General features: G+C 44.9%; 1 protein-coding gene across 2 annotated transcripts in view; it reads left to right on the forward strand.

Moving 5' to 3' along the window:
* Positions 1-363: 363 nt before the first annotated feature.
* Positions 364-19,405, forward strand: part of KLHDC4 (kelch domain containing 4) — a 66,994-nt gene continuing 47,952 nt past the window's right edge. For both annotated transcript variants that reach the window (XM_066349330.1, XM_066349331.1), the window contains exons 1-4: positions 364-517; positions 3,494-3,585; positions 9,574-9,652; positions 10,247-10,345. In XM_066349330.1, coding sequence (XP_066205427.1) covers positions 419-517; positions 3,494-3,585; positions 9,574-9,652; positions 10,247-10,345 — 369 coding nt within the window. In that variant the 5' untranslated portion in view covers positions 364-418. The remainder of the gene's footprint in view (positions 518-3,493; positions 3,586-9,573; positions 9,653-10,246; positions 10,346-19,405) is intronic.

The following is a 19,405-nucleotide window of genomic DNA, read 5'->3' on the forward strand; positions in this document are numbered from 1 at the left end:
AACAATCATTTCATTGCCCAAAGGGAACAAGGTAGATAAAATGTGGCTCCCTTACAGTGTCACCTAATTGGGTCTTTCAGACAAGGGTAAGCAATTTGCCCAAATATAATAAAAACCGAAGCCAGCCTTCAAGGCTGCAACGCTCCAAAATCGACAACTGCAGCGTCCCCCGGGACAAGTAATAACGCAGGGCGTGGACAGGCGGGAGGACGTGGGGCAGAGGGGACACGCGCAGGTCCGCTAATTTGGGGCGGAGCCAGAGCACGCAGCCCTCAAGTCTATTTACATAGGCCATGCCCGGCACCGCGCTCCCGGAAGTGACGCATTTCTGAGCGCCGAGCCGGAAAACAAACTTCTGGCGCGCCACGCGCCGCTTTCCATCCCCATAAGTGCGCGGATCCTCCACGGACCCAGCAAGATGGGCAAGAAGGGCAAGAAAGAGAAGAAAGGTCGCGGGGCCGAGAAGACGGCCGCCAAAATGGAGAAAAAGGTGTCCAAGCGCTCACGGAAGGAGGAGGTGAGCGGGGCGCGCTTCCCATCGCTCGTCGTCCGCGCGAGCTGCCTCGCTCCTGTTTGCTGGTTTCCTTCGTCTTGTGTCACTGGCGTAGCAGGTTTTTTTCGGCCGCACGCCGGAAGGGCTGGGATTTGGTGTAAGAGGACTTGGGGTGATTGGGGTTGCCTCTCCGAGCGGCGTGATCTGGGAACAAGGGCTTAACTTCTGAGCCTCACTCCTCAGCTTTAACAGTAAATCTCACCGCAGTCCTGAACAGTGAGCATCCGTGGAGTAAGTGCAACTCTGGGGTGTTCCGTAAGAGTTGGTGGAAACCACCACTCTCTTCGTCTTCCTCTCTCGCTCATTTTCACTCAGCAGGGTTTGCAAGTGGAACAGGGCTAAACTTAAGAGTGGAGCGTTCTGCTTTCTGTTGACTTGTTCACCAGCATCCTAAACAATTTGTAATGATTCGTAGTGTTTGCTGTGTGTTAGGCACTGTGCTCTGCCTTTAATCCTCACAACCAAGTAAATTAGGTAGTTTTGGCGTCCCTATCTCAGGGGCTCAGAGTACACCGCTCAGGGTTACACAGCTATAAAATAGCAAGAAATGGGAGATGAAGTGGGCTGCCTGAAGGCAGAGACTGCTCCCAACTAGAGACACCGGTAAAAAAACGCCTATCGCGTGACTAGGGTTAACTGTATAATGGTGGGCATTAGTGCCTGCTCACAGCAGGACTGATAAAGCAGCTCTCCCTTCACACCGGCTGCTCCTTAGTCCAGGCACTCCATTTTCCCACCTTATCCTTCTCTTCCCTTCTGCCCTAAGGAAGATAATTTCTGAGGTGAATGACACTGGACCAGGAGCTCTGAACTAACTGTGACTCCTGCAGTTGCTCTTCCCAGGTCTTTCTGTAAAATTCCAATCATTCAGTATTTGACTTGATTACCTAATGCAGCATTGGACAGCTGCTAAGTAATTAACTATACACATAGAAGTAGCAGGACATGGAAACTTTCATAGAGGGTTGTGAGGGTGAAAATTAACAGAGCCCAATTGGACCCTACTTTTATCAGTATGTAGACCTGTGGAAGCTATAGCCTAGTAGCATCTAAAGGTTTCTTGGGAAAACTTCCTTAAATTACACAAAGACAGGTATAAGAATAGACATAGTAGTATTTATCTAAACAAAAAATTGGAATTGACCCAGATGTTCGCTCATCAACAGGATGATAGAGAAGCTGTGATGGGCTAGTAACTCTGCCACAGTAAATTAGGTGGATTCAGTGTATCAGACTGTTTAGCAAAAGAGCAAGGTGCAAGAGGCTACATAGTATGATACCATTTACATGAAATTGAAAAATGTAAAGCAATACAGTAAATCATCGCTTAACATTGTTACAGGTTCTATTACTTTCAGCAAAATGACATACAGGCATACCTTTACTTTATTGTGCTTCACACATTTGACATTTTTTACAAATTGAAGGTAAGACCCTCCACCAGCAAAAAGATTATGACTTTATTGTGGTGGTCTGAAACTGAACCCACAGCATCTCTAAGGTATGGCTAAATACTGAAACCAGCTTTAGGCGAATTGAGATAAAAAAGAGTTAAGTTCTTAAGGTATCTCATTACATTATAACAAAATGATGTTATTCAAGGACTTGCTATGATATATATTGTTCAGGGATATATAACATGTAGTAAAAGTGTAAAGAAATGCTGGAGAGTAATGAGCACCCAGTTCCAGATAGTGGCTACTTCAGGGAGGTGAAGATGGAACACATGGGGAAGTGTGTGTGGGGGGTGCTCGTGGCAGTTTAGGTCAGGGGAATGTGTTCTGAATAAAGGAACTGAGGGTTCAGTGAAGCTTGTGAGGAGGTGGGTTTGGAAATGAGGCCAGAGAGGAAGGAAGAATGGTCTGCAAACATCTGACTTAACCTTCAGTGTGGAGTGTGGAACCAAGGAAAGAGAGATGTGGGTGTGCATATTTTGGGGCTGGGTAGGGAGGAAGGCAGGGGACATATCCCAGGTCTCAGCATGAGCAAGGTGAGGGAGTGACCTTTCAAGAAGAGAATAAAGATAGAAAGGGACTTTCCCAATGACACACAGGTCATGCATCTTCTTTTGGGGACGGGAGGGAAGTTAATACAGGGAAACAGGAACTGGACTGGGGATAGGAAGACCAGGTTCCGGTGCCACCCAGCTGGGCAGGTAAATCTTTTTTTTTTTTTTTTAAAGCAAGAGAAACAGACAGGAAGGGAGATAGATGAGAAGCATCAGCTCATAGTTGTGGCACCTAGTTGTTCATTGATTGCTTTCTCATTCTCATATGTGCTTTGACTGGGGGGCTTCAGCTGAGACAATGATTCCTTGCTCAAGCCAATGACCGTGGGGTGACCTCGGTTTTGAGCCTGAGTCCTCAGCATCCCTGGCCGATGCTCTGTCCACTGCACCACCACTTGGTTAGGCTGGGCAGATAAATCTTAAATCCTATCTGCAGTTGTAAAAATAGAGACCCTCTTACTCGCAGTGGCTGCAGTCCGTACTTGCCAAATCCACACATTCAGGGTCTGTTCTAAGCAGACTGACAAATCTTGCTTACTGGGAGCTCTTATTGTTTCAATGGGAGGGAGATGGAAATAGAAAATAAAAAATAATTGAGCAAGAATTCTTATATCAGACACTGCTATGTAAAAAGCAAAGCAGGCTGGTGGAGTGGTCCACGTTTGGGTTTCTGAGAGGTGGTTGAAGATGCCAGTGTGAAGTCAGGGTGGGCTTGTCTAAAGTGGAAGGCCCTTTGGGGAGAGTGTTAGGGTTTGGAATGAGATATTTGCAAGCATCCACACTTTCAAGAAAACTACCTGTAAGGTGAAGCTCTGAGTATTTTTGCACATGTCAAATTCTGTCAGTGGAGGGTTGGAAAGCTGACCTGGGATTTTGACCCCATAGGTGGGTTTAAGAAAACATCTCACATGTGATTGCTTGTCTACCTTTAGGAAGACCTTGAAGCTCTCATAGCCCATTTCCAGACACTAGATGCCAGAAAGACTCAGATTGTGGAAACGCCCTGCTCCCCACCTTCACCAAGGTAAGTCAGCAAGGTTCTTCATCTAGCTTCTGAGACTTTTCTTCTATAAATTGGAAAACTGCTTTAAAAAGGCAGTATATTTTCATAAATAACTAGATACTTGGGACATTTTTATTATTAAAACCAGTTCTTATCAGCTCTGACGAAACATTTTTTCACTTTCTTCTGAAGAAAAATTGTGATGTTAATCAGATCTCTTGTCATACAGAAACATGGGAATGAGGTCTCAGTGCAGCTGCTTATCTGGGAAATTGTGCCAGGTTGAAAATCTCCCCAGCTGGTAACAGTTTGTGGATAAAGTGTTGTCCCATGAGCTTTTCTTTGGTTAAGGTATTTTAAAAGTGCCTGTCACAGGAGAAAAACTTAAAATCACAATAGCTTTCAGCTGTGTTTGTTATAGTGCTTTAAATTTTTTATTTTTTATTTATTTATTTTTACTTTTTTTTCCCCCCCATTTTTCTGAAGCTGGAAACGGGGAGGCAGTCTGCCGCATGTGCCCAACCGGGATCCACCCGGCATGCCCACCAGGAGGCGATGTTCTGCCCCTCTGGGGCGTCGCTCTGTCACATCCAGAGCCATTCTAGTGCCTGAGGCAGAGGCCATAGAGCCATCCTCAGCGCCCAGGCCATCTTTGCTCCAATGGAGCCTCGGCTGCAGGAGGGGAAGAGAGAGACAGAGAGGAAGGAGAGGGGGAAGGGTGGAGAAGCAGATGGGCGCTTCTCCTGTGTGCCCTGGCTGGGAATTGTACCCAGGACTCCTGCACGCCAGGCTAATGCTCTACCACTGAGCCAAACGGCCAGGGCTGTTATAGTGCTTTTAGATTCTTGTGAAAAATGTGGTTATTGGGCCCTGGCCAATCGGCTCAGTGGATAGAGTGTCGGCCTGGTAAGTGGACATCCCAGATTCAGTTCCTGGCCAGGGTACACAAGAGAAGTGAACATCTGCTTCTCTTCCTCTCCCACTTCTCTTCCCCTTCCCTTTTCTCTCCTCCTCCCCTTCTCTTCTTCTTCCCCTTCTCTTCCTTCCTGCAGCCAGTGGCTCATTTGGCTTGAGCATAGACCCTGGGCTCTGAGGGTAGGTTGTTTGGTCCCAGTGCGTCAGCCTTAGGTGCTAAAAATAGCTTGGTTGATTTGAGCATTGGCCCCCAGACAGGGGTTGCTAAGTGGATCCTGGTTGGGGTGCATGCAGGAGTCTATCTCCCCTCCTCTCACTTAAAAAAAAAAATGTGGTTGTTAAATATAAATTGCTGTAAGCCATTTAAAAAAAAAATAAACAATTAAAAAATTTTTAGTAAGAGAAAGAGAGGGACAGACAGGCTGGAAGGGAGAGAGATGAGAAGCGTCAATTCTTTGTTGTGGCATCTTAGTTGTTCATGGATTGCTTTCTCATATGTGTGGTGACTAGGGGGGCTCCACCTGAGCCAATGATCCCTTGCTCAAGCCAGTGACCTTGGGCTTCAAGCCAGCGATCTTTGGGCTCAAGCAGGTGACCATGGGGTTATGTCTATAATCCCATGCTAAAGCTAGCAACCCCATCCGTGCTCATGCCAGTGACCTCGGAGTTTTGAACCTGGGTCCCCAGCATCCCAGGCTGATGTTCTATCCACTGCACCACCGCATGGTCAGGCGGGGTATAAGCCATTTTAAATTAATTTGTAAATTATAAGAAAATTCCACAAAGTTTTTTGTAGAATTTTAAACACTTGTAGAATGAGCTAAAATGAGTAAGCTTTGGTTTTCATCTGACTTCTTATTCCTCTGTGTCAATTCTTATTTTTTTATCTTTGAAATTTTAGTTGTTTTAGAATTTGTTTTCAGGCTCTGTAATTCTTTTATTTGCCAACAGAGCAGAGGCAAGGCACTGAATGCACTGAGTTAGGAACCTAGGAAAGGCCAAGTGACCCTAATGAAGAGATAGACACCATGTCCTTCAGAGAAGGGGAGACATATTAACTTCACAAGCACCTGGGACTGTTTGGTTGGTTGAAAATGACTTGCTTTGTTTCCCTTAGAATGAACTTAGTCTCCCCAGAGTTGTCATCAGCTGAAGGGAGACCTAGGTCCAGCAGTTCAGGAAGGAGCTGGTCATAGTGCTGCCTGCACTTCAGTGAGTTGCAGGTGATGTCTCTGGCACCCGAATTCCTCTGACCTGGGTCCCAGGATTTAATTATCATCTGTTGGTAGGGTGGGGTTGGCGTCTTGATTAGCCCCTGAAACAAATGACCTGACACAGCAGCTTTCAATCAGCTCCCAAAGTTGAAAGTCCTTCCTGTTTTTCATTTAATAAATTCTGTTAGGACTCTTTTATTTTCCTCTTTACTCAGCATGTTATTGTTGGGGCCAAACATAAGTTCTGCACGTGGTAAGATGTACTTTTTCATTTGAATTGTTGAAGCAAGTAAATCCTGGAGATCTTAAGGTTTTATATATACAGCACCTCTGAGGAAAGTCACTGGTGGGTTATTTTTGGATGACATATTTATTTATTTATTTTAGAGAGGATAGAAGAGAGAGAGAGAAAAGTATCAATTTTGTTGTTCCACTTATTTATGCATTCCTTGGTTGATTTGTGTGTGTGACAGAGAGGGACAGATAGGGACAGACAGGAAGGGAGAGAGATGAGAAGCGTCAATTCTTTGTTGCGGCACCTTAGTTGTTTATTGATTGCTTTCTCATATGTGCTGGGGGTAGGGGGGAGCTACAGCAGACTGAGTGACCCTTTGCTCAAGCCAGCAACCAAGGCTGGTGAGCCTTGCTCAAACCAGATGAGCCCACGCTCAAGCCAGCAACCTCAGGGTTTTGAACCTGGGTCCTCTGCATCCCAGTGTCTCCACTGCGCCACAGCCTGTTCAGGCTCCTTGGTTGATTCTTGTATGTGCCCTAAGTGGGAATTGAACCTGCAACTTTGGTGTATTGGGACAGCGCTCTAACCAGCTGAGCTAATTGACCAGGGCCTGGCTGACATTTTAGAACTTTTCCTAAAGTAGCATTGCCTCCAAAGCCAGGTTTAATGTCAGGATATAATTGGAAAGGTTGGTGGTTCCCTGGGTCAGCTGGGAATATTTTCTTAACAGTTGATGGAGTTGACATATAAGATTAAGACCTTTTGCTTGGTAATATTAGTAACTTCTTACCTCCTACTTCTCCACCATATTATGGTAACAAAACTATGAAAATTACTAACTTTTGTAAGTGTGTATATCTGCCAAGTATTGGCTGAGATGTAATTTATTGGGGAAATAAGGATAAGGCGCTCAGTTGCATCAGTAGTTCAGGGTACTCGTGTGTCTGTGACTCGGAGAACGGTATGAGTGGGCATGGACAGCAGTGACACTTCAGTACTCGGTGCTTAAATTCAGTTGTTTCCCAAGTTGTGTTTGTGACTTTGAACAGAAAATGAATGTGTTAAGTGAAAAGAATTGTGGTCAAAGTACTTTGGGAAACACTGGTGTCCTGTTTAGAAAATTATTTCTTTTATTGTTATACAATATATTTAACATAGAAATTTGCTGTTTTAACCATTTTTAACTGAACAGTTCCATGGGATTACTTATGTTCACAACCGCCACCACCATCTGTTTCCAAGAATTTCATCATCCCAAAAAGGAACTCTATACCCCTTAAGCAGTCTCTCCATTCCCCACCTCCTAGTTTCTGGTGACCTCTACCCTACTTTCTGTCCCTCTGATCTGCCTGTTCTAAATATTTCATGTATGTGGAGCCATACAAGATATCTGTGCTTTTGTGATCGGCTTTTTTTATTTAGCATAATAATGTCCTTAAGGTTTGTCCATGTTGCAGCATGAATCTGAATATTATTCCTTTTGAGGTTGAACAAACAGTATTTCATGTATGGGTGGACCACATTTTTTTTTTTTTTTTACAGAGACAGAAAGTCAGAGAGAGGGATAGACAGGGACAGACAGACAGACAGGAATGGAGAGAGACGAGAAGCATCAATCATCCGTTTTTCATTGCAACACCTTAATTGTTCATTGATTGCTTTCTCATATGTGCCTTGACCGTGGGCCTTCAGCAGACCGAGTAACCCCTTGCTCGAGCCAGTGACCTTGGGTCCAAGCTGGTGAGCTTTGCTCAAACCAGATGAGCCTGCGCTCAAGCTGGCGACCTTGGGGTCTCTTACCTGGGTCCTCTGCATCCCAGTCTGACACTCTATCCACTCTGCCACCACCTGGGCAGTCTGGATGGACCACATTTTATCCCATTCATCCATTAGATCCATTGATGGACACTTGAGTTTTTTCCACTTTGGGGCAATTGTTAATAATGCTGTAATACATTGTTTATGAACTGCCAGTTTGGACTGCTTTGCAAAAGAGTTAATCACCTGAATATTGTAGAAGATTATAGACCCAGTAATCTTAGTCAAGTTTGCTTATGCTCAGAGTGATTGCTTTAGCAGTTCCTGAAATAATTCTATTTTCACCAGTCCCTGAGTGTCAAAAGGTTGAAAACCATGGCTTATAATGAACATTGCCGTACAGGTATCGAGGTATCATTTGAGTCATTTTCAGTTTTCTTGATTATATACCTAGGAGTGGAAAATTCTATTTAGCTTTTTTCTTTTAATTTTTATTTTATTTATTTATTCATTTTAGAGAGGAGAGGGAGAGACAGAGAGAGAGAGAGAGAGAGAGAGAGGAAAAACAGAGAGAGAAGGGGGGGAGGAGCTGGAAGCATCAATTCCCATATGTGCCTTGACCAGGCAAGCCTAGGGTTTCTAACCGGCGACCTCAGCATTTCCAGGTCGATGCTTTATCCTCTGTGCCACCACAGGTCAGGCCTATTTAACTTTTGAGACACTGTTTGCCACAATGGCTGCACAATTTTAACACCAGTTTCTTTACTGCAGAACTTCTTAGTCTGTAAGATGTTTCTGTAAAAAAATAAATCCCCTAGAAACAAAAACAAAAAACAAAAAATAAATCCTCAAAAGAAAAATACAGTTTTCAGATTACCCAATTTACTTGACCTTGAAACTTTGTTTCCTTCTGAGAAGCATCTTTTGAAATTAGTATCATGGAATGCATCTTAGGGAATACCACTCATGGTGATTTTGAAGGGAGGGCATTTTCCAGTTACTGACTTCTCAGTCACTATAGTTTTCATTACTTTTTACTGAGATGGTCAGGATGTATAACTTTATCATAGCTATTATCCTGTCATCATCTGTTAAATAAATAGAAAGTTATTTGCATTTTTTCCAGATGGAAAATATCTGGGATGTATATTGAAATACTTAAACACTGGACTTTTAAGAGCAGTTTTGATTGTGATAGACCTTTTTTTTTTTTTTTTTTTTTTTTTTTTAACAGAGACAGAGAGAGAGTCAGAGAGAGAGAGATAGGGACAGACAGACAGATAGGAATGGAGAGAGATGAGAAGCATCAATCATCAGTTTTTTGTTGCGACACCTTGGTTGTTCATTGATTGCTTTCTCATATGTGCCTTGACCGCAGGCCTTTAGCAGGCTGAGTAACCCCTTGCTTGAGCCAGCGACCTTGGGTCCAAGCTGGCGAGCTTTGCTCAAACCAGATGAGCCCGCGCTCAAGCTGGCGACCTCGGGGTCTCGAACCTGGGTCCTTCCGCATCCCAGTTCGATGCTCTATCCACTGTGCCACTGCCTGGTCAGGCTATGATAGACCCTTAAATTAGGACAGTTCTGGAAATTTTGGCACATAAGTCTGAGCACCTAGACTTGTCACTGCCTGATGATTTTAGCCAGATGCTGTCAGAGTAGCCCGGTCCAGCCCTCCTGGGGCAGGAAGCCTGGATATTAGCATCATGGCCCAGACTACTTTTAAGGGTGGTGCCTTAGCCTCTGTTTTCAACCCCAGGTTCCTCTTTCACAAAAGTTTAGTAAAGGCTCATCCCTGCTAAAGGACTCTGATGGAAGAGAGAACGGGTTTTGGAGCGGGCATCAAATGGTTTGATTTTGTGTTGACCTGCTTCTTTTGTCTCTTGGCAGGTTAAATGCCTCTCTTTCTGCTCATCCCGAGAAAGATGAATTAATCCTTTTCGGAGGTGAATATTTCAATGGCCGAAAAGTAAAGTATATATTTTTTTCTTTGCTTTCCTAATTTCCATGGGTATCATGTGGAGTAAAATGAATTTAAAGCAGTGATATCAAATACTCTTTGGTCCTTTAACTCCATTCTCATGTGTTCCTCCTCCTAAGCCATCAGGACTGGCATGTGATGTTTTCCCTACGTATCTGCATCCTTTAGTGACCTTTAGGGTCACTTTTTATTGTCTGCTTGAGGTTGACCAGCACACTACTCCTTCAGATTGAATATTCATGCTGTTCTTCCTCATGATGAGTTTCCAGAGTTGTTTTGAATAGGAAAAGGACTGATCAGTTTTAGAGCCAATTTTTATTTTTAAACAGGCCAGAAAGACCGATGTTTCAGAGTTGTAGATGAAAGTTACTAAAGCATGGTGAACAGATGGGTTTTTTCTTTGTGTCATCATCCCAGAGGATCCAGAGCACCAGCTGCACCTGTCCTGCATTGATAAGATTTACATTGCTTTAGGAAGCACATTTTCCAGGGAAGGCTAGCAATTGAGATCCTTCTTTCCATTTATTGTCACTTTCATGAAAGCATCATTCATGACAGTAAAGTTCCTCTTCCTTCCTGCAGACGTTTTTATATAATGAGCTCTATATCTACAACATCAGGAAGGACACCTGGACCAAGCTCGAAATCCCCAATCCACCTCCCAGACGCTGTGCTCACCAGGTATGTGTTGGTCTGTGTTAGAGACTGTTAGTACATGAATCTTATGTGTGAGAGAGAGAGTGTGTGTGTGTGTGAGAGAGAGATAAGCAGGCAGAGAGATGAGAATCATCAACTTGTAATTTTGTCACTTTAGTTGTTCATTGATTGCTTTCTTATATGTGCCTCGACCAAGGGGCTCTAGCTGAGCCAGTGATCATGGGATCATGCCTATGATCCCTCACTCAAGCTGGTGAGCCTGTGCTCAAGCTGGTAAGCCTATGCTCAAGCTGATGAAACTGTGCTCAAGATGGCGACCTTGGGGCTTTGAACCGGGGCCCTCAGCATTTCAGGATGACACTTTATCCACTGTGCCACCACTGGTCAGGCAGTCCATGAAGTTAAAAAAATTTTAATTGATTTTAGAGAGAGAGAGAGATAGAGAAATATAAATATGTTGTTCTACTCATTCATTCATTTATTGGTTGACTCCCATGTGTGCCTTGACCAGGCGTCAAACCCACAACCTTGGTGTATCAGGATGACATTTTGACCAACTGAGCTACCTGGCCAGGGTCTGTTTAGAACTGGTAAATAACAGACAGCCTGATACAGAGAGGCTTGGCCTTGTATGTGGTCCTCACTTTGCTGTTTTCTGACTTGAATTTGTTACTGAACTTCTTCACATGTCAGTGTTTTCACCTTTAAGATGAGATAAACACCTGCTCTTCTAGGTGCTGTAGAGATTATATGAAATAACCCAGGTAAAAATATCTAGTATGATACCTGGCATGTAATAGTCAGCAAAGTGCTCCTCTGTTTGAGTGAGAAAGACTCCATAGGCTCAAGGTCTGATGACTCGAGAAATAAAAATTGGAAAAGTGTTCAAAAATAGGTGCAAATGGTGCATGGATAATAATTATTGTAGAGTGAAGAAGTCATAGCCACGGATAATGAAGGTGTAGCACTAAGTCAGCATGTTGTTGACTAGTTTTTTCTTAGCCCAAGGAACTGTGTCAGAGCTGTTAGCCTAACAGGGAAGGCGTCCTGGTTTCAGATTCTGTAAAACTACAGTATGAGGACAGGTACTTGGTCTTGTTCATTACTCTAAGCCAGTACTTGGAACAGTGTCGGGGCTCAAAAAACAATTTGAGGGATACCTCTCCAGGGTGAAGAAAGATGATCATCACATGAGCCCACCATGGTGTATATGGTTCTCCTTTTTCTGACTCCGTTCTCAGAAATAGTCTGATCTGAAATTGAAAGAGAGGAGGACCTGCCTGCCTGAACTGTATGAACGTCTTGGGCACATGAAGGCATACAAGTATGTGGGCTGGTTCATTTTCTGGGAAAGGAATACTGTTGCTTTCAGTTTTAAAAATTAGATTTTAGTACGCTTGGATTTTAATAAATTTGAGTTCATTTACTAGAGCCCACACCAGTTTTGAAGAGTGAATAATCTGGACCATGTATCTAAATCCTGCTCTGTTCTGTCCCGGTGTGAGCACTCTTGAGTCCCCAGTCCTCCTGAATCTTGTCAGATTCTTCGGCCCCCAGAACTCTGAGATCCAAGCTTCATGCTCATGTAACATAATGCAGGCTAGGAGCTTCTTTTGTGTTTATTTTCTTACCCATTTTATTTATTTATAAAGATTTTATTTTTATTTATTTTTTTATTTTTATTTATTTGTTTTTTTACAGAGACAGAGAGTCAGAGGGATAGATAGGGACAGACAGACAGGAACAGAGAGAGATGAGAAGCATCAATCATCAGTTTTTTGTTTTGACACGTTAGTTGTTCATTGATTGCTTTCTCATATGTGCCTTGACTGTGGGCCTTCAGCAGACCGAGTAACCCTTTGCTCAAGCCAGAGACCTTGGGTCCAAGCTGGTGAGCTTTGCTCAAACCAGATGAGCCTGCGCTCAAGCTGGTGACCTCAGGGTCTCGAACCAGGGTCCTACGCATCCCAGTCCAACACTATCCTCTGCGCCACCGCCTAGTCAGGCAGATTTTTTTTTAAAAAAAGAATTTATTTAGGCCCTGGCTAGTTGGCTTCAGTGGTAGAGCGTCGGCCTGGCATGTAGGAGTCCCGGGTTCGATTCCCGGCCAGGGCACACAGGAGAGGCGCCCATCTGCTTCTCCACCCCTCCCCCTCTCCTTCCTCCCTGTCGCTGTCTTCCCCTCCCGCAGCCGGGGCTCCATTGGAGCAAGGTTGGCCCAGGCGCTGAGGATGGCTCCGTGGCCTCTGCCTCAGGCGCTAGAATGGCTCTAGTTGCAGCAGAACAATGCCCCAGATGGGCAGAGCATTGCCCCCTGGTGGGCATGCCGGGTAGATCCTGGTCGGGCACATGCGGGGGAGTCTGTCTGACTGCCTCCTGGTTTCCATCTTTGGAAAAATACCAAAAAAATAAATAAAAAATTATTTATTCAGCCCTGGCCGGCTGGCTCAGTGGTAGAGCATTGGCCCAGTGTGTGGAAGTTCTGGGTTCGATTCCCAGCCAGGGCACACAAGAGAAGTGCCCATTTGCTTCTCCACCCTTTCTCCTCTTCTTTCTCTTTCTCTCTTCCCCTCCTGCAGCCCAGGCTCCATTGGAGCAAAGTTGGCCTGGGTGCTGAGGATGGCTCCATGGCCTCCACCTCAGGCGCTACAATGGCTCTGGTTATAACGGAGCAACACCTCAGATGGGCAGAGCATCGCCCCCTGGTAGATCCTGTCAGGTGCGTGCGAGAGTATATCTGCCTCCCTGCTTCCAACTTCAGGGGAAAAAATTTTTTTATTCATTTTAGAGAGGCAAGAGAGAGAGAGAAGGGCAAAGGAGCAGGAAGCATTAACTCCCATATGTGCCTTGATCCCAGGGTTTCAAACTAGCATCCTCAGCATTCCAGGTTGAGGCTTTATCCACTGTGCCACCACAGGTCAGGCTTATTTTATTATTTATTTATTTATTTAGCAAGAGAAACTGACAGAGAAAGGGACAGATAGGGACAGACAAGAAGGGAGAGAGATGGGAAGCATCAATTCATTATTGTGGCTCCTTAGTTGTTCAGTGACTGCTTTCTCATATATGCCTTGACCGGGGGTCTACGAGTGAGTGACCCCTTGCACAAGCCAGCAACTTTGGGCTCAAGCTAGCAACCTTGGGCTTCAAGCCAGTGATCTTTGGGCGTAAGCTACCAACCATGGGGTCATGTCTGTGATCCCACGCTCAAGCTGGTGAGCCCACACTCAAGTCAAATCAGCCTGCACTCAAGCTGGCGACCTTGGGGATTTGAACCTGGGTCCTCTGCATCCTAGTTCGACGCTCTATCCACTGTGCCACTGCCTGGTCAAGCTTCTTATCCATTTTAATCACAGTCATTAATTAACTGGGTCCTTGAAGAGTTAGAGTCATAAAAGACTGAGATAATTTTTTCAAAGATTTTATCTGGCCCTGGCCAGTTGGCTCAGTGGTAGAGCATCAGCCTGGTGTGTGGAAGTCCCAGGTTCAATTCCCGGTCAGGGCACACAGGAAAAGCAACCATCTGCTTCTCTACCCCTCCTCCTACCCTTCTTTTTTTCTCTCTTCCCTTCCCACAGCCTTGGCTGGCTGGATTGGTTCCAGTGCAATGGCCCTGGGCTCTGAGGATGGCTCTGTGGAATCTCCACCTCAGGTGCTGAAAATAGCTTGGTTGCAAGCATGGCCCTAGATAGGCAGAGCATTGGCCACAAATGGGGGTTGTCGGGTGGATTCTGGTCGGGGCACATGAAAGAGTCTGTCTCTTTATCTCTCCTCCTCTCACGTGGAAAAGAAGAAAAAGAGCCTGACCTGTGGTGGCGCAGTGGATAAAGCCTGGAATGCTCAGGTCGCTGTTTCAAAATCCTGGGTTTGCCTGGTCAAGACACATACGGGAGTTGATGCTTCCTGCTTCTTCCTCCTTCTCTTTCTCCACTGTAAAAGGAAAAAATAAAATCTTAAAGAAAAAAATAGATTTTATTTATTGATCTTTAGAAGGGGCAAACAGTGCTTTATCTATGTCAGGCAAGACTTTGAGATTTTTAAATTCTGTTATTTTGGCAGGATGCTCAGCAGGCTCTGATTTGTGTGCGTGTCTGATGATGACTTTATTACCCTAGGCAGTGGTCGGCAAACTCATTAGTCAACAGAGCCAAATATCAACAGTACAACGATTGTAATTTCTTTTGAGAGCCAAATTATTTTAACTTAAACTCTATATGTAGGTACATTCCTTATCGAGGTAGCGCCCGCATGTGGTATTTTGTGGAATAGTCACACTCAAGGGGCCAAAGAGCCGCATGTGGCTTGCAAGCCACAGTTTGCCGACCAGGGCCCTAGGGCTTAATAATATCCTTGTAGTTAAGGTTGGCTTGCTCTTCGTTGTGAGTTTCACAATGAATCACAGCAATGGGAAACAGAAAATTGGTTATGAACCCTTTTGCCTAAAGGTCATTTCAGTTCAAATTCCAACACATTAATTCTGGGACATAGAGTTTCCTCATTATAGGTTAGTTTATTGTTTTTGTTTTTGTTTTTGTGATAGATGGAGAGAGTCAGAGAGAGGGACAGACAGGAAGGGCGAGAGATGAGAAGCATCAATTCTTCGTTGTGGCACCTTAGTTGTTCATTGATTGCTTTTTCATATGTGCCTTGACTGGGGGGCGCTACAGCAGACTGAGTGACCCCTTGCTCAAGCCAGCGACCTTGGGCTCAAGCTGGTGAGCTTTGCTCAAACCAGACAAGCCCACGCTCTAGGTGGTGACCTCAGGGTTTGGAACCTGGGTCCTCTGCATCCCAGTCTGATTCTCTACCCACTGTGCCACTGTCTGGTCAGGCTAGTTTAATAAAATGATGTGGCCCTGGCCGGTTGTCTCAGTGGATAGAGCGTTGGCCAGCACGTGGACTGATGATCCCTGGTCAGGCACACATGGGAAGTGACCATCTGCTTCTCTTCCTCTCCCTCTCCCCCTTTTCTCTCTCTCTCTCCCCTCTTGCACAGTGACTCAATTGGTTTGAGCATCAGCCATGGACAATGAGGCTAGCTCAGTTGGTCTGAGTGTTGGCCCCAGATGGGTGTTGCTGGGTTGATCCCAGTCAGGGCACATGTGGCTAGTCTATCTCCCCTCCACGCACTTAAAAGAAAAAAGATTATGTTAGAAGCTGTGGTCTTTATCTTCTCTTTAATCAATTAGAGGGCAAAAGAAGTAGAAAGAGAATGCTTATACGTACACACTTCATTCTTTTCTCCTATATCCTGGATTTTGGGGTGGGATAAAGTTATTTTATTGTGTAATTTAATAGTTTAGATTGCCTTCTGTAAGATGAATACAGCCCATGAAAGAAGATTAAAGGGTTGTAACATCTGCTGAATGTGTGGTCATGTGACCTGGGAAAGCAGAGGAGTGTTCAAACTCCTGTGCCTGGACTATTGCGGGCGCAGGGAGTGAGACTTGAGAGCTGAGGGCTGGTTGAGAAGGAGGCAGTGAATATCATGAGTTCCTGTCGTACTTACCTGACATTTGTTTCTCCTAAAGTAATGGCTAAAACTCCCTTGAAACAAAATGTATTCTCTCATAAAATAGAAAAAAGTTTTATATGGATTAATAAAAAAATGTCACTTATGTTCTTATCAGTCTTCATGCATTAATGAGCAGTAAGTAATTTATGGAGAAGAGTTATTTTATCCAAAATGCTTATTGATGAAATAAGCAGGATTCCACCAACATTTGAACTGCTGCAAGTGGCAGGCTCCAGCTAAGTAATAGCTTTGTCAAGTTCCATCTCAGCAGACATCCCAGGACTCCTATACCTGTTCACTCAGGAAGGAAATGAGTATCATTTCCATGTAAGGCACTGTTCTAGCGACATAAAGACATTTGTCATTTCCAATGATGTCCCATATTTTGTGTTTTCTTTGGTTCTGATGGTGTCATCTGTTTTTAGAACTCAGCTTTCATGAAGCTGAAAGTATGTGGGTGATGTCAAAATCCATTCATAGTTTGTGTTATTTTGGACTTTACTGGTTTTTCTTCTTCTTTTTTTTTGTATTTGAAAGGAGAGTTGTTAATTTAAAGCTTTCCAGACATGATTTCATTCCAATTAAGACAAGAACAAACTACCTGAGCTTGACCAGGCGGTGGCGCAGTGGATAGAGTGTTGGACTGGGATGCAGAGGACCCAGGTTCGGGACCTGAGGTCGCCAGCTTGAGTGCGGGCTCATCTGGTTTGAACAAGGCTCACCAGCTTGGACCCAAGGTCACTGGCTCAAGCAAGGGGTTACTCGGTCTGCTGTAGCCCTATGGTCAAGGCACATATGAGAAAGCAATTAATGAACAACTAAGGTGTTGCAATGAAAAACTAAACTGCCTGACCTGTGGTGTCACAATGGATGGGGCATCGATCTGGAATGCTGAGATTGCCAGTTTGAGACCTTGGGCTTGCCTGGTCAAGGCACTTGCAAGAAGCAGCTACAACTTAATTTTCCCATCCCTCCCAACCCTGTCTCTCTCTCTCTCTCTCTCTCCCCCCTCCCTGTCTCTAAAATCAATAAATAAAAATAAAATCTTAAAAGAAGACAACAAAAAACTCAGATGCTTGTGAAAGCAGGCAGCCTCATGGAAGAAGTAGGACAATGGATGCCAGTGAGGATGGCCCTGCCCCAGCCCGGAGCAGTGGCGTCTGGCTTCGGTCACTTGGTCACTGCATAGTGCTTTGTCTGTGTTAGATCCATAGACTGTTCGTTGTCAGTTTAAAAACTACTATGTATATGTGTGCATGAATACATATACAGTGTGTCCGTAAAGTCATGGTGCACTTTTGACCGGTCACAGGAAAGCAACAAAAGACGATAGAAATGTGAAATCTGCACCAAATAAAAGGAAAACTCTCCCAGTTTCATACCTATTCAGTGCAGTTTGATGTGGGCTCACGCACAGATTTTTTAGGGCTCCTTAGGTAGATATCCCGTATAGCCTCTACAGACTCATCACTGACTGATGGCCTACCAGAACGGGGTTTCTCCACCAAACTGCTGGTTTCCTTCAACTCCTTATCCCACCGAGTAATGTTATTCCTATGTGGTGGTGCTTCGTTATAAACGCGCAGATATTCACGTTGCACTTTGGTCACGGATTTGAATTTAGCGAGCCACAGAACACACTGAACTTTCCTCTGTACCGTCCACATCTCGACTGGCATAGCCGTGGGCTGCTCCGCTGTATATACATGGTGTTATGTCATCATCTGCGCATGCACACATGCTGCCACATCATCCTACAGAAACTGGGAGGGTTTTCCTTTTATTTGGTGCAGATTTCACATTTCTATCGTCTTTTGTTGCTTTCCTATGACTGGTCAAAAGTGCACCATGACTTTACGGACATACTTTCTTCTGAAAAGCTGATAATAGGCCAGCTCATACCACAGTTAGGTGTTTGTTTTTTGTTTTTTTTTTGTATTTTTCTGAAGTTGGAAATGGGGAGGCAGTCAGACAGACTCCCGCATGCGCCCGACTGGGATCCACCCAGCATGCGCACCAGGGGGCGATGCTCTGCCCATCTGGGCCATTGCTCTGTTGCAACCAGGGCCACTCTAGTGCCTGAGGCAGAGGCCACAGAGCCATCCTCAGCGCCCGGGCCAACTTTGCTCCAGTGGAGCCTTGGCTGCGGGAGGGGAAGAGAGAGACAGAGAGGAAGGGGATGGGGAGGGGTGGAGAAGCAGATGGGCGCTTCTCCTGTGTGCCCTGGCCGGGACTCGAACCTGGGACTCCTGCACGCCAGGCCGATGCTCTACCATTGAGCCAACCGGCCAGGGTTATTAAATGTGTTTTATTTTTAAAGTTTTCTTTCCAAAATACATAAATTCATCTCCCATAAGAACTTGGGAGTCTAAACTCTTTCTGTAAGTTTGACAGTGCAAATAAGGGTGAGCAGTGAGTAGGGGAAAGGCCTGCTTCTGTCACAGTTAGCCAGTGACTTCATTTCTTTCTAAAGTCCAGCCAGCTTTCTTCTGAAAAGCTGATAATAGGCCAGCTCATACCACAGTTATCTCTATATGCAGAAGAATTCTTATTTTAGAAGGATACTATGGGTAATAATTATGTTAAAATGTTCTGACATATATTTTCCTCTTTAAGTGAGGAGAGGGGAGAGAATGAGACAGCCTCCTACATGCGTCCCAACCAGAATCCTCTGGCAACCCCCATCTGGGGCTGATGCATAAAGCAATCAAGCTAATGCTCAAACCAATCGAGCTACTGGCTGCAGGAGAGGAAGAGAAGCAGATAGTTTCCTCTGTGTGCCCTGACTGGGAATCAAACCCAGGATGTCCATACACCAGGCTGATGCTCTATCCACTGAGCTAACTGGCCAGGGCCATTTTGACTTTATTTTTGTGATAAGAGAGAGAGGGACAGATAGGGACAGACAGGACAAGAGAGAGATGAGAAGCATCAACTCTCTGTTGTGGCACCTTAGATGTTCACTGATTGCTTTCTCATATGTGCTTTGACTGGGGGAGCTACAGCAGACCGAGTGACCCCTTGCTCAAGCCAGCGACCCCAGGTTCAAGCTTGTGAGCTTTGCTCAAACCAGATGAGCGCACGCGCTCAAGCCAGCGACCTTGGGGCTTCGAACCTGGGTCCTTTTCATCCTAGTCTGATGCTCTATCCACTGTGCCACCGCCTGATCAGGCAACTTCTTTTAAAGTAAACTCTTTAAGACCTTTGTTTCTCACAAATTTTATTTCCATAATATATATTAGAAGCCATGCAGTGGTACAATTTTTTTTTTGTTTTTTTTTTTAGTGAGAGGGAGGGAGGGACAAACAGGAAGGGAGAGAGGTGAGAAGCATCAATTCTTTGTTGCGGCACCTAAGTTCATTGATTGCTTTTTCTTACGTGCCTTGACCTGGGGGCTATAGCAGAGTGAGTGACCTCTTGCTCAAGCCAGCGACCTTCGGGCTCAAGCCAGCAACCATGGGGTTACATCTATGACCTCACACTCAAGCTGACGACCCTTGTTCAAGCTGGTGAGCATGTGCTCAAGCCGGTGACCTCACGGTTTGTTTGTTTTTTAAACAGTTTTTTTT

The sequence above is a fragment of the Saccopteryx leptura genome, chromosome 9 (assembly GCF_036850995.1).
Source record: "Saccopteryx leptura isolate mSacLep1 chromosome 9, mSacLep1_pri_phased_curated, whole genome shotgun sequence".
Taxonomy (NCBI): domain Eukaryota; kingdom Metazoa; phylum Chordata; class Mammalia; order Chiroptera; family Emballonuridae; genus Saccopteryx; species Saccopteryx leptura.